At 34.8% G+C, this 13,170-nt stretch overlaps 1 protein-coding gene across 4 annotated transcripts in view; it reads right to left on the minus strand.

Moving 5' to 3' along the window:
- Positions 1–7,165, minus strand: part of LOC143243906 (protein NipSnap-like) — a 40,341-nt gene extending 33,176 nt beyond the window's left edge. For 2 of the 4 annotated variants that reach the window (XM_076487676.1, XM_076487678.1), the window contains exons 1-2: positions 6,847–7,165; positions 1,936–2,072 (exon numbers count right to left, since the gene is read on the minus strand). In XM_076487676.1, the coding sequence (XP_076343791.1) occupies positions 1,936–2,072; positions 6,847–6,914 (205 nt within the window). In that variant the 5' untranslated portion in view covers positions 6,915–7,165. Of the gene's footprint in view, positions 1–890; positions 989–1,935; positions 2,073–6,610; positions 6,733–6,846 lie in introns of those variants that run through there. The other 2 variants (XM_076487679.1, XM_076487677.1) reach the window with 2 other exon arrangements.
- Positions 7,166–13,170: the final 6,005 nt, after the last annotated feature.

A 13,170-nucleotide genomic window follows, 5' to 3' on the forward strand; every position in this document is an offset into this window, starting at 1 on the left:
GTGTGCTGTTTTGTTTGTTTATAGCAAAGCCACAACAGGCAGTCTGCTGTGTGTATCAAGGGGAAATGGAACATGACATGCAAAGATATAAATATTGTAGAAAGGGACCCAAAAGAGCAGATCTATTATGTGAAAAAAAGAAAAAGTGAAAACAGGTGCCACCCACAGGTGCAATGCTCCCAAAAAAGGGACAAGAGAAGAAAAAAACAAACCATAAAAACCCATCCATAATGGAAAGAAGAATAAACAGCAGTGTCACACTTGATACCAACCCAAAAACATAAAAGCAATGCAAGGAGGTAATAAACTGAAAATGTCAAAAAAAAAAAAACATGGAAGGAAGAAAGAGAAATTATTTCTCAACAAACTTAAAATTTAAGTAGGAAACCAAATAAAGGGTAGCATGAAACATTAAAAAGGTATTAGTGATGATAGGGGAATAAAATATGACAAATGCCAGAACAAATCTGCTCAAAGTTGAACTAAGGTACAACTGAAAGCCAACAGAAAGTAAGGCAAATCAAATGCAAAAGTGCCAAATATAATAGCAAAGAAAAACATGAAGATAATATTTTGCAAAATGTATAAAGGAAGTCTAACAGATACTGCAGTAGAAATAAAAAAGGTATTTCATGATAAGGTCAGAGAAAACTGACAATTTTAGGATGTTGGAAAACAGGTTCAGTTGTTAGACAGGGTAGGTGAGCAATAGTGGAAGCAGATATGGCAGACACTGTTTCCCAGGGACCAACACATGAATTTAAATTACTAATATAAAGGATAAATCACTTGTTGAAACAAAATTAGTGTTAACAAGAATAAAGCAAAAAACAAATGAAAATAATTGTAAAAATTACAAATTATAAAGAAAAACAAAATGAAATAGTTACGTAGTAAAAACCAGGAAGAAATTGGTGCAGGGAATGCATCCTTATGATGTTGCATTGAAGAAAAATCTGGAACCATGGTAGGTATGAGCCTGTCAAAACTATAGGAAAACAATAAACTAATTAATGGTAACAAGGATAAATTACAAACTAAATAAAGTTAACACTAAAAAGGATAAAGTCAAAACTAAATGGGAAAAATGAATGGTAATAAATACAGAGATGAAAAGAAAACCTATAAAATAAACTATAAAGAAAAACAAGATTAATTAGTTAACATATTCAAAATGTTGTAAGGAATTAATCCCCTATGATGTAGTTGTGATGAAAAGCTGGAATATACTGATATGAACTAATCAATAAACCAATATGTAAACCAACAAATAACATGGTAATAAAGCCAAATCAAACAAGATAGAGAACAGAAGTAACAAAGAAATCTAAAGCAGAACTAGAATGAATTAGAATAAAATGAAAACTAGTTAAACCTAATCAAACAGTAAAAGCTTACTTTATAGATGAGCTAACAATTGAACCCATAAGCTACTTGTAATGAATAATTACAAAATGCATTAGTTCTTATGGTACCTTGCAGATTTAAATTTTGATTAAAAATAAAGGAAACATCACTACTTGAAGTGATTAATTTTGCTACTCACCATTTGCTTTGAATGGATTGACCTGGATTTGGTGACAAATTGGAGGATGTTTTAGACATAAATAAAAATCTCAACCCTAACAATTATTGAAAGTGCTGCTTCAACACTTTGTTAATACAGTATAAATTATCTTTTTGAAAGATACCATGTCACTGAAATTATTATGCACTAACTTTAATTTATCTAAAACAATTTAATGAATTTAATTTGTTACTGATACAAGTTTTTGTTCAATAAGTGGTAGCTTCTTCCAAAAAATAACCATTCATATATTTTAACTTAAAGAAAACAACTTATGATGCATATGACATAATTGTATTGTTTTATTTTTAAGTAAATCAAACAGCAAACCTTGTCTTTTTTATATAATTCTATAATAAATGACTTACTTTGAAGTTCATAGACTAAATCAGAATCAGATAGAAGTCTAGAGTGGGAATCTTTTCCTGGGTCGATAGTTCGTACATGAAGAAACTTGTTCCACCATCCTTCATTGGCTTTATTTGCTTGGCTGATACTAATGTTCCTATGTGGAAAGGAAAATACACAGGTAACAAAAGAAAGTAAATATCAACTGTAAAAATATGCATAAGAAATGTATTCAAACTAAACAAAGTATTCAACTATTGTAATACTCTGAGACTTGTTAGCCTTCATATACATATACAGATAACAAAACTATTAAGTATAAACTTGTTAGTGTAATTATTAAAATATCTATAAAATACGTTAATACCAGCAATACATGTAAAAACATACCAAACACACATTACATATAATATGATATAAAACTGAGAAACTTCAGGCTTTCTACTTATTTGTAGTCTCAAAACACTTGGTATGGATATTAGAACGTTAATTAAAATAAAGTACAGAATATTTTGACCCCTTCGTAGGTTATCTTCATGTTAACAAAAATAGTTTGTAATTGGCCACTGCTGGGCATGTCTTAGAGGACAAGAGTGTAAACAGGTACATGACAGTAGGAGGCATTGCACTTCAATGTTAGGTTATTAATTAATATTGGTATAAAGATGTTATTTTATATTGGTTTCATTTTAGTTAAGTTGTTGTATAAGTAGGGCTTCTTTGATTTTGCATGTGTTTATATTTGTTTCCTTACTTAGTATCTGGGTGTTTTCTATGGTTATGTCATGTTTAATTGATTTACAGTGTTCAAAAATGTGTGAAGTTGTTTTTTTTTTGTGTCCTTTGAATTTGGTTTCCATTTTTCTGCTCATTTCTACAATATAAAAGTTGTGGCAGTTGTTGCATTGCATTTGATAAATAATGTTGATGTTGTATTTGTCAGTGTAGTTTTTACATAGTATGGACTTTAGTTTTGTACCTGGTTTATGAATAAATTTGGTGTTTACTGGAATGTTGCATTTTAAGTTTTTTCCAAATGTTGGTTATTCTTTCACTAATATCCAGAATATATGATATGCAGCAGTGTAAGGTTTTGTAGTTTGTTGTTTCTTGGAATTTATTATTGTTTGTTTGTTGTTGTTGACTGTGTTGCTGTTAAATTTCACTACCACCAGAACCAACTTTATGTTCAATGACCAAATTTACCTAAAAAAAAAAAGGCTTAATTATGGGTAACACCGTATCACCAGTTCTATCCAATATTTTCATGACACAGATTGAATTTCAAGTGATTAATTCAGCCTTACATCCACCACTATATTTGTACAGATATACACGGTTACAACAGAAAGTGTTTGTACCCCTGCGTCGTGAGTAGTTTTTTTCTCATAACATAAAACGTATCATGAGTAGGATAATGAGAGTAGAGTATATTATAAATATTGTACTAACACGCATCTACATAAATGTTTATGTAAACTGAACAACAAATAAACTGTTTATAAACAAATAACCAAACATACAAGGGGCAAAAAGTGTTCATGCATCTACTTTAATGGTCAGTTGTGTAGCCTTTCAGGTGAATTACTTGGTGCAATCTCTCCTCATTGCCCTCCATGATCGTTTGACAGTACTCAAATGGTACTTTCTTCCATTTTTCTTTACAGAAGGCCTCCAACTCTTGCAAGTTTTTCAGATTACATTGATGAATCCTGGTCTTCAACTCATCCCAAACGTTTTCAATTGGGTTGAGATCAGGTGACTGGGATGGCCACTCCAAAACGCTTATATGGTTCCTCTGCAACCAGGATTACTCATATTTCAATGTGTGCTTAGGGTCATTGTCAGGCTGGAAGCTTTAACAATGCCTAAGCTGCAAATTCTGAGCATCATTCTTGATATAAGTGCCTAATATATCAACATACTCTTCTTTTATCATGATTCCGTTGACACGGTGAAGGCTGCCTACACCAGAAGAGCTGAAGGAACCCCATAGCATGATCAAGCCACCTCTGTGTTTAACTGTAGGGATGGTGTTCTTTGGAAGATTTCATTCCCCTTTCTTACGGAAAATATTGCGAACGTCATTGTAGCCGAAAAGTTGATTTTAGTCTTGTTTGACCAAAGAATACTCTTCCAATAAGTAAAGGGTTTATCTACATGCTTTCTTGCATACCTCAATCATCCTTCTGAATGAACAGGCTTTAAACATGGAGTTCTACGAGGAGAGCATGCTTTGAACCCAGAAGAGCGTAACATGTTCGTAACTGTAGAGATGCTTACTTCAACCCCAGTTTTCCTTACCAATTTCTGCATGTCATTACGTGTTAAACAAGGGTTCCTACTAACTTCTCTGAGAACCTTCCTCTTGGTTCTCTCTGGAATTTTGGTGGGGCATCCGGAACAAGGGATGTTAGCAGTTGATCCTGTAAGCTTAAAATTTGCAACTATGCTTTGAACAGTAGATTTCGGCACATTAAGTTGTGTAAAAATAATGGAAAGAGACACACAAGACTTGTATTTTAGAATAATTCAGTTTTTTAAATCACTGGACAGTTGTTTCCTGTTCATCATGATGACCAAGCAGATAATGACGGAGATGGCGCTAAATTGCAGGAAGTAAATTTTTTGCTGGCTAAATTCCAATCATTATGAACCCAGTGTCTAATTCTGGAATAGTATAATGTAGTTTATTCACCAAACTAAACAAAATTTTTATGGGAATATCAGTTTTTTCACACATTCTGAAATGTACAAACACTTTCTGCCCCTCCTATTTTTGGTTATTTGTTTATAAACAGTTTATTTGTCATTTAATTTACATAAAAATTTATGTAGATGTGTGTTATTATAATATTTATAATATAATATATGTCTATTAGCCTAATCATGATACTTTTTAAGTTATGAGCAAAAAACTACTTGGGATGCAGGGGTACAAACACATTCTGTTGTAACTGTATTGACAATACAATTACTGGATTCATATCAAAAGAACACACACTTAGGTTTCTCAGTCATGTTAACTCTATACACCCCAACATTAAGTTCACCTGTCAACATCCAAAACTAACCAGATAGCATTTCTCAACCTCAAGATCACAAGAACCAAAACAAAATTCAAAACAGAAACCCACAAAAAAAATGACCCACATGAAACAAAACAAAAACTCAACATATTAAGAAATCAAATAAACACAGCCACAAAACTATGAAATCAACAAAATAAAACAACACTTCATCAACACCAAAATTTTCTTCTAAAATCATTGAAAAAATTATACACACACACCTAGATCAACAACATAGTCAACAACAAACAAACAATATTAAATTCCAAGAAACAACAAACTACTAGCTTTAAAAATTTTGTTTTCACTTAATTAATTAAAGTGATAATCGAAAATATAAGCTACAAATGTAATTTTACAGACATTTTTGTGCATGGTGTAACGAAACTACCAACAGTCACGCAATCCCATTTTTAAACAAACAAGCTTAAGTAGCAAAATCTCACATTTTGGTCAAATTAGTTGCTTATTATAATGGCTGAATTTTAAATTCAGTATCACACAATCCTTCAGCACTCAAAACACTTTAGCATGTACTACAATTTTACTTTTCAAAAGTCTCAGTTAAACAAGAATCCTAAATATTAGCATGTCTAGTGTAGTATTAGTAGAAAATGGTAAATGAATAGTGGTAACTTAAATAAAGACTGTAAGAGATTTTCTTTCAATTATCAATCACAAGATATATTATAGCATTAAACATAATGGAGAGCAAGAGACCTTTTGGTCTACCTAGGTTGTTCTATCTATATTAAATTAAACTATTAAATAAATGAATAAAATTCTCAAAGCCATCATTATCATTTTTCACTCAAATATTTATCATATGTTCCCTTAAAGTAACTGCAGCTACTAAATATGAAAATAAGCCATTCCAAAAGCCAATCATCCTGTTAGAAAAAAGACAGTTCTAACTGAAAGTGTTTATGTTCCCAAGTCTTACAGTGTGTGTGTGTGTTTTCTTATAGCAAAGCCACATCGGGCTATCTGCTGAGCCCACCGAGGGGAATCAAACCCCTGATTTTGCATTGTAAATCCAAAAACATACCATTGTACTAGTGGGGGGCTTTCCAAGTCTTACAATTCTTACTATTTAAACACAAAAAAATGATGCATCAACACTATCAATTCTCTTTACAGTCTTAAACACCTCAATCAAATACTAATTTTTCTTGTCTAAATTAAACAAGTTAAGAAATCTCGATGTACTATTATATGATAACATTTGCATCTCAAGTATCATCACAGTTGCCCTTTTCTCAATCCTTTCTAAGATAAACCTGAGGGGGCCTATGAGTAAGACTGAACACAATACACCAAATGCAGCATAACAAATGACCTGTAGTCCTATACCATGACATTACTCCCTCTTTAGACTTATAGTCAATATTCCTATAAATACAATCTAAACTCCTGTTTGTCCTGCCACTAGCAACAGTGCATTGCTTTGGATTGGATGGCTTAATAATAGACTGATCTCTCAGAACTCCAAGAATGTTTTACTTCCACAAAATCTCCACTGCTTATAGTAATACTATTACTAGTGTTACTGTTAGCGTTAAGATTTTTCCCATGAAAATTGTACTCTAATTCACGTTGTCACATCGCAAATGTATTTCCTTACATTTATTATAATTAAAAGCCATCTGCTGTTTACTCGACAAATAATCCAAATCTCAAGGCAGTTACATCCTACTCAACCAGCAACACACATAACTAGCAAACCTCTAAAAAGCAATCAGCATATTTAATGGCGCTATTCATCTTTCCGTTGTCAGTTAACTTAAATCTCTCCCATGCTATAACCAATATTTCCAAATGTATTATAATATGGCAATTTAAAATAAAATTCAAACCAACCTTGATATTAATGAAGAAAATCTCGGAATCCACTTTATTTTCATTGAACTGATAGCTGCAGACGCCATTCTCAACTTTTCAGCTCCTTTTGCATGTTCATGCGATACTAGCGTTTAACAAAATAAAAAAGTATCTTCTATTTGTACACATTTTTGTGATTAACTGTGCGTAATTAACTAGTTACTAAAATCGAGGAACTTCGCAGAAGAGGAAAAATATTCTATGCATGCTTAAGACAGTTATGGGATATTTCCAATAATCAGCAGAATGGAAAGTTTAACCCGCTGACAGAAGAGTCACAAATATCGGGTCTAGTTGCAACAGTTTAATCAGAATAAAAAAAAGAAAAAAGAAACACAACTTCGAACACACGCACAAAATAAACATGTTTGATGACACAAATGTACAATAAAATAAGCAACACAATAAAACGATGAACAATAGGGCAAATGATATGTGTGAGACTCGGAGTTATTGTTTATTTGTTTGTTTGTTTAGAACTAAGCACAAAGCTACACAATGGGCTATCTGTGCTCTGTCCACCACGGGTATCGAAACCTGGTTTTCAGTTGTGTAAGTCCGCAGACATACCACTGTGCCATGACTCGGAGTGAAAAATTTAAAACTAGCATGAGCTGATACTAAAATGTATTACTGAAAAATAAGATCCCTGAAGAAATAAATGGAAATGTTAACTGCTATTGATCAAAAATGAAGGTTTTTTTTTTATTACCAAAGCTGAGTCATTATGTGCTTATAGGATTTTGTTTCACAAGAAGTATTCTGTCCTTTTCCACAAAAATAACATTAGAGAATAGTATGACTTAATAGGTATTCATTAAGTGGAGAACCGATGGATCTATGGATCATACAATTCATAGATGGTGGGATATATATTCTATAGACAACGATTTTTGAATGAATATATATATGTGGTCCATAGAAATATCACATGATCATAGTATTTCAAATATATTATATGCCAGCTAAGGGTGGCTCGACATGGCCAGATGGTTAAGGCATTCGACTCCTACTCCTAGAGTCGCGGGTTCGAATCCCTGTCACACTAAATATGCTCGCCCTTTCAGCCGTGGGAACGTTATAATGTGACGGTTAATCCCACTTTGTTGGTACAAGTGGTAGCCAAAGAGTTGGCGGTGGGTGATGATTACTAGCTACCTTCCCTCTAATTTTAACTGAAAAAATTAGATGACAGATAGCGCCAATAGCCCTTGTGTAGCATTGCGTGAAATTCAAAAACAAACAAACAGACAAACAAAAGCCATCTAAGGGTAACTTCTAAGATAGGTTAATGTTTCTAGTTCAATGGATATAAGCTCCATTCAACACCCACACCTTGTTGGCCTTTCGACGAATCATATTTAATCAACTCACTTTATTTCAATCAAAAACATTAGCATTTAAAGTCAAACTCTGATTCATATTGGATTTCTTATTTTCAACCAGCCAGTGTCCATTTCCATTCTTGTCTTCATATTGAAATTATAAGGATCCACCTGTGGAGAATGTATATCATGAATGAAACTTTTCATTTATTAATGAGCTGGACTTCTTAATTGACCCAAAGACACCTGGAGCCAGTTTGACTGTCCATCTTGTAGACCTTACGAATGAAGATAAATTTCTGGTTAATGTATTGGATCTTCGAGATCTCGATGAATCAGTTGTTTGGTTCCTGCTGAAGTCTAGACAGGCTAGCCTTTATCAGAGCAATTCGACACTTCTTTACGCCAAACCCTCGCAGGATATAGTAGTGGACCCGCTAGTGAATAAACTTATCCCCACCTGCACGTTAGTCTTTGAAGACCTTCTTATGGCCTAACGTCTGCTGTCAATGGCTAGGCATGGAATAAAGGAGAAATGATAAACGTTTTACCATCAGCACTAATGGCGATCGAAGGACATATTTCAAAGTCATGGTAAAAGTATCAAATGTGTGCCCACCACCAGTTAGACCATTAAATCTCAATATCTTGAAAGACCTTCAAGGGAAGGGAAGTTGTCAGAGAGTCAGATGCAAGCCATTTGCCAACACTCATTAAGTACTTAATACCATAATGGCAACAACAACTCCTCCTGGAATGACATCAATTGTAGTATGATAATTTGAACAGAGTTCATTAGTGGCTGCAACACTACCAGCAGTAACCATCCAGGTTAGCTGGATTAAAAAAGAAGTATCGACTTTAAGGGTCCTCTAAACCATCAGTAAGACAAAGCAAGTGGTATTTTCAAGTTCAATAGTCGAATCTTTATCAAAATGCTTCATATTACATCGGGTATCTAATAAGGCCTCACCCTGACAGGATCTCTGTTCATAATCTTGGTCTTGTGTTGCACAAGGTCTGTTTTGTCTGGTCTATCCGTGAACACATCTATGTACTAGCACAGTAGCTCTTGCAGGTCTTTCTTCTGCTTGACAGCCAATGCTTCACTTATGTTGATGTTCTTCTATGTTTCATCTCCACCATGCAGAATTAAATCTAATACATCTTCATTTTCTATGATAAAGTAACCATTTCTGGTTATACAACTGTGATAACCACACCTGCAACGTCCATCTCCGCCACAGCAGCTGCACCTGTTATGTCTCCTTCCCTCTCAAAGTATCTCTCTTCAACAGATTGGCATGGTGAGTCTTAATTTTTCCATCAACTTTCACTCTTTAAGGCATTCCAATTGACAACTTCCTGTATTCAAAATTCCTTTCCGCTGCAAGGTGAGTGAGGTTGTTGTGTGTGAGTAACAAACATACAATTGGCTCAGTTGAAACAATTGACTTACGAGCCAGCTTTATCACTTGAGTCCAGTATTCTGTTTGTATCTGCTCAACTTCCCCAGTAGAACTACCTTGATAGGTCCGGCACAGCACTCTCTTTTGACAAATCATTCTGTAATTCAATTTCCTTTTTGTCTTGTGTACCACTTTCTCCTTGGCTATCGAGAAAGCCACCCGACGTTTTTGCAGTGAATGGTCTTTTTTCTGTACTTCCTTAAGTTCTTGTAAACATACATTTGAGATGTCACCTTTTGAGAGTTGAAGAGGTTTAGTGTCTTGCTTGATCATTTTTTTGAGCACTTGTGGTGACTGCAGATATTCCATCAATCTACTTTCTATCTTGTTCCTCCAAATTTCTACTACTTGGTATATTACCAATCACAGAGTTATAGATTGGTGTTTTTATATACATAACCTCCAGGTCTCCCATACAGTAAGAAGTGGTCACCTTTATTCTTGATATTGGAAAATTTCTCACTGTTTCATCAATCAGCACACACAAATGTACCTTGCCTGTCATTTAACCATCAGATACTAGACTGCTTTTCAATACTGCATTACTACACCCAGTATCTTGTAGAACTTGCTTTCTTGTGTCCAACATAACTTCCACCTGCTGACATGTTGTGGCTTATTCGCATCTCTTGATGTTTGTCACAAGCTATGATTATCACTAGCACTGTTGACCCATTTGCTAACTTGGGATGACCATTAAACACGCACTGTTTAATCATGGGAATATAATTTCTTGTGGTGAATATGATTAGTTGCCTTTATTCCTATTATTCTGGCAAGTGTGCCAGCACTGTTTCTGTAGATAGTTCTAGCTGTTTTGTGTCAATGTTTCTGATGTGTTTTTTCATGACAGACTTGTATTCACTCGCAGTGTTTCCCATTTTATAACAAGCATAGCATCTATTCTGTTTTTTGTCTGTTAACCTTTTGTCACATTTGATGGCATCTTGCATCTTGTCAGCTACCCATGGCTTCAACTTTAACTGGTTAGTTCTAAAATTGTTAATTATATTCTATCCATGAGCTTTATGGACTGTTCTGCCAGCTTGACCATCTCGTACACGTCTAGCCAGAAATTGTCAGGTGGTTAGGATGCTTGACTCGCAATTTGAGGGTTGTGGATTCCAATCCTCATCCCACCAAATATGCTTGCACTTTCTGCCATGAAAGCGTTAACATGTAATGGTCAATCCCACTATTCGTTGGTAAAAGTGTAGTCCATAAGTTAGCATTGGGTGACGATGACCTCTTGTCCTTTACTGTTAAATTAAAAACAGCTAGCACAGATAGCCATCGCGTAGCTTTACGCGAAATTTATAACAAATAAACAATCACTCACATCTTATGGAACTCTTTAATTTAGAACAGTGACATGTCAGTTGAGCACGAGATCATGACAAACTGTTCAAGTATTAGTAAATCTGCTAGTCTTTTAAAACTGTCTTCACACTTGGCTATGTCAGTCCACCTTGTGATGTATCATTGTAGAAGTGCCACAAGCCGAAATACAGGTTATCCATTGTCAGGTTTGACTTTCCTCAACTTCCAGGAAAAGCTTCCTCGGCAAGTTCATAATATTTCAACCAGGCCACTATTAAATTGTCACAATCTATAACATCTTCTTATGTCATGCCGTTACACATATTCTTGAGTCTTCAATCTCTATGTTGGATTAGCTTGGGGATCTCTATTTGTGCTCTTATTCTCTCCATTTCTAGTATCTAATTTCTCACTTTTTTCTTTCTGTATTTCTATTTTCTGCCTAATTCTTTCTTTCTTCTTCTTTGTTGACACTCTTCTCTTTCTAGGTCTTTTTGTTGTTTAACAAACTTTCATAAATCACCATCTTTAAACTCATGTCTCTCACCACCCTATACTCACTCGTCAAAATCAATCAACATGGTTACATAGAGTGGTTGTGACCTATACAATATTTTTGCCACCAATATACCTTTTCGTATATATATAGGTTTACATCTTTTTCTACTGCTGTTGACCACTGTGTACTCCTGGCTGGCTCGCCAATGTCTGGTTTTTAACTTATATGTGTATGGACAGGATTCTTTACTTTCACACAACTATTTTTATTCAATTCCAAAATCACTCTCTTGGTCATAAATTCTTCAAGTTGTAAGATGCCATTTCCAGTAATGCGAAGTATTTTTAATATTAAAAACACAAGAGAAGGAATAAAATATGTCTGGATAAAAACCAAAGACTTCACAATAAGATATCTTGTGGTTACGGCTCTGAACGTCTTCCTATTTACCTGGCCTGGCATGGCCAAGCGCGTAAGGCGTGCGACTCGTAATCCGAGGGTTGCAGGTTCGCGCCCGCGTCGCGCTAAACATGCTCGCCCTCCCAGCCGCGGGGGCGTTATAATGTGACGATCAATCCCACTATTCGTTGGTAAAAGAGTAGCCCAAGAGTTGGTGGTGGGTGGTGATGACTAGCTGCCTTCCCTCTAGTCTTACACTGCTAAATTAGGAACGGCTAGCGCAGATAGCCCTCGTGTAGCTTTGTGCGAAATTCCAAAAAACAAACAAACAATCTTCCTATTTACCCTACAGTATTCTCAGGCAAAACTACCTTCCGCCAAGAATGACAACGCATATCTACAGAAAAATAAAATATGTTTAATTAATCATGGGATACATTTAAATTATTTGATTTTAACTGTATTTATGAAGAAATGAGAGTTTGTTTGATTTGTTTTGAATTTCGCGCAAAGCCACTCGAGGGCTATCTGCGCTAGTCGTCCTTAATTTAGCAGTGTAAGACTAGGGGGAAGGCAACTAGTCATCACCACCCACCGCCAACACTTGGGCAACTCTTTTTCCAGTGAATAGTGGGATTGATCGTATAATTATAACGCCCCCACGGTTGAAAGGGCGAGCATGTTTGGCGTGAGGGAGATTCAAACCCATGACCTTCAGATTACGAGTCAGTGCCTTAACCACCTGACCATGCCAAGCCAAAAAGAGAGAGAGAGACAGAACACAGTGAAAACATTTATTTGTTTAAACTAAAAAAAAATTAAAAATACTGTATTTATTGGACAAAAGAAAACAACTTTACTTGATAGTTAATTAACTGTCCAAGTATTCTAATGGTTCATAAAATATTTTACCACAAAATAATTGGCGTTTCATGTTAAACTTTCAAAGAGTATTAATATTTATACAAAGATTTTAAACTTCACTTACCAAACTGAGGTCTCACTCTGGTACAGTGGTAAGTCTAACGATTTACAATGCTAAAATCAGGAATTCGATTCCCTTTGGTGAACTCAGAAAATAGCCCGATGTGGCTTTGCTATAGGAAAACACAGCCACACCAAACTGAGGACGTGAGCTTGAAAGTGAGAAAGAAACCCAAATAAGAATCATAGTATTACATAGTATTATTGTTTTCTCAGTACATGCGCGCTACTTATGTTACGACTGGCAAATATAATTGAAACCTGAGATAGGTTTCAACCTCAGTATATCACTTATAATTAACTATCA

The sequence above is a fragment of the Tachypleus tridentatus genome, chromosome 2 (assembly GCF_004210375.1).
Source record: "Tachypleus tridentatus isolate NWPU-2018 chromosome 2, ASM421037v1, whole genome shotgun sequence".
NCBI classification, from domain to species: Eukaryota; Metazoa; Arthropoda; class Merostomata; order Xiphosura; family Limulidae; genus Tachypleus; species Tachypleus tridentatus.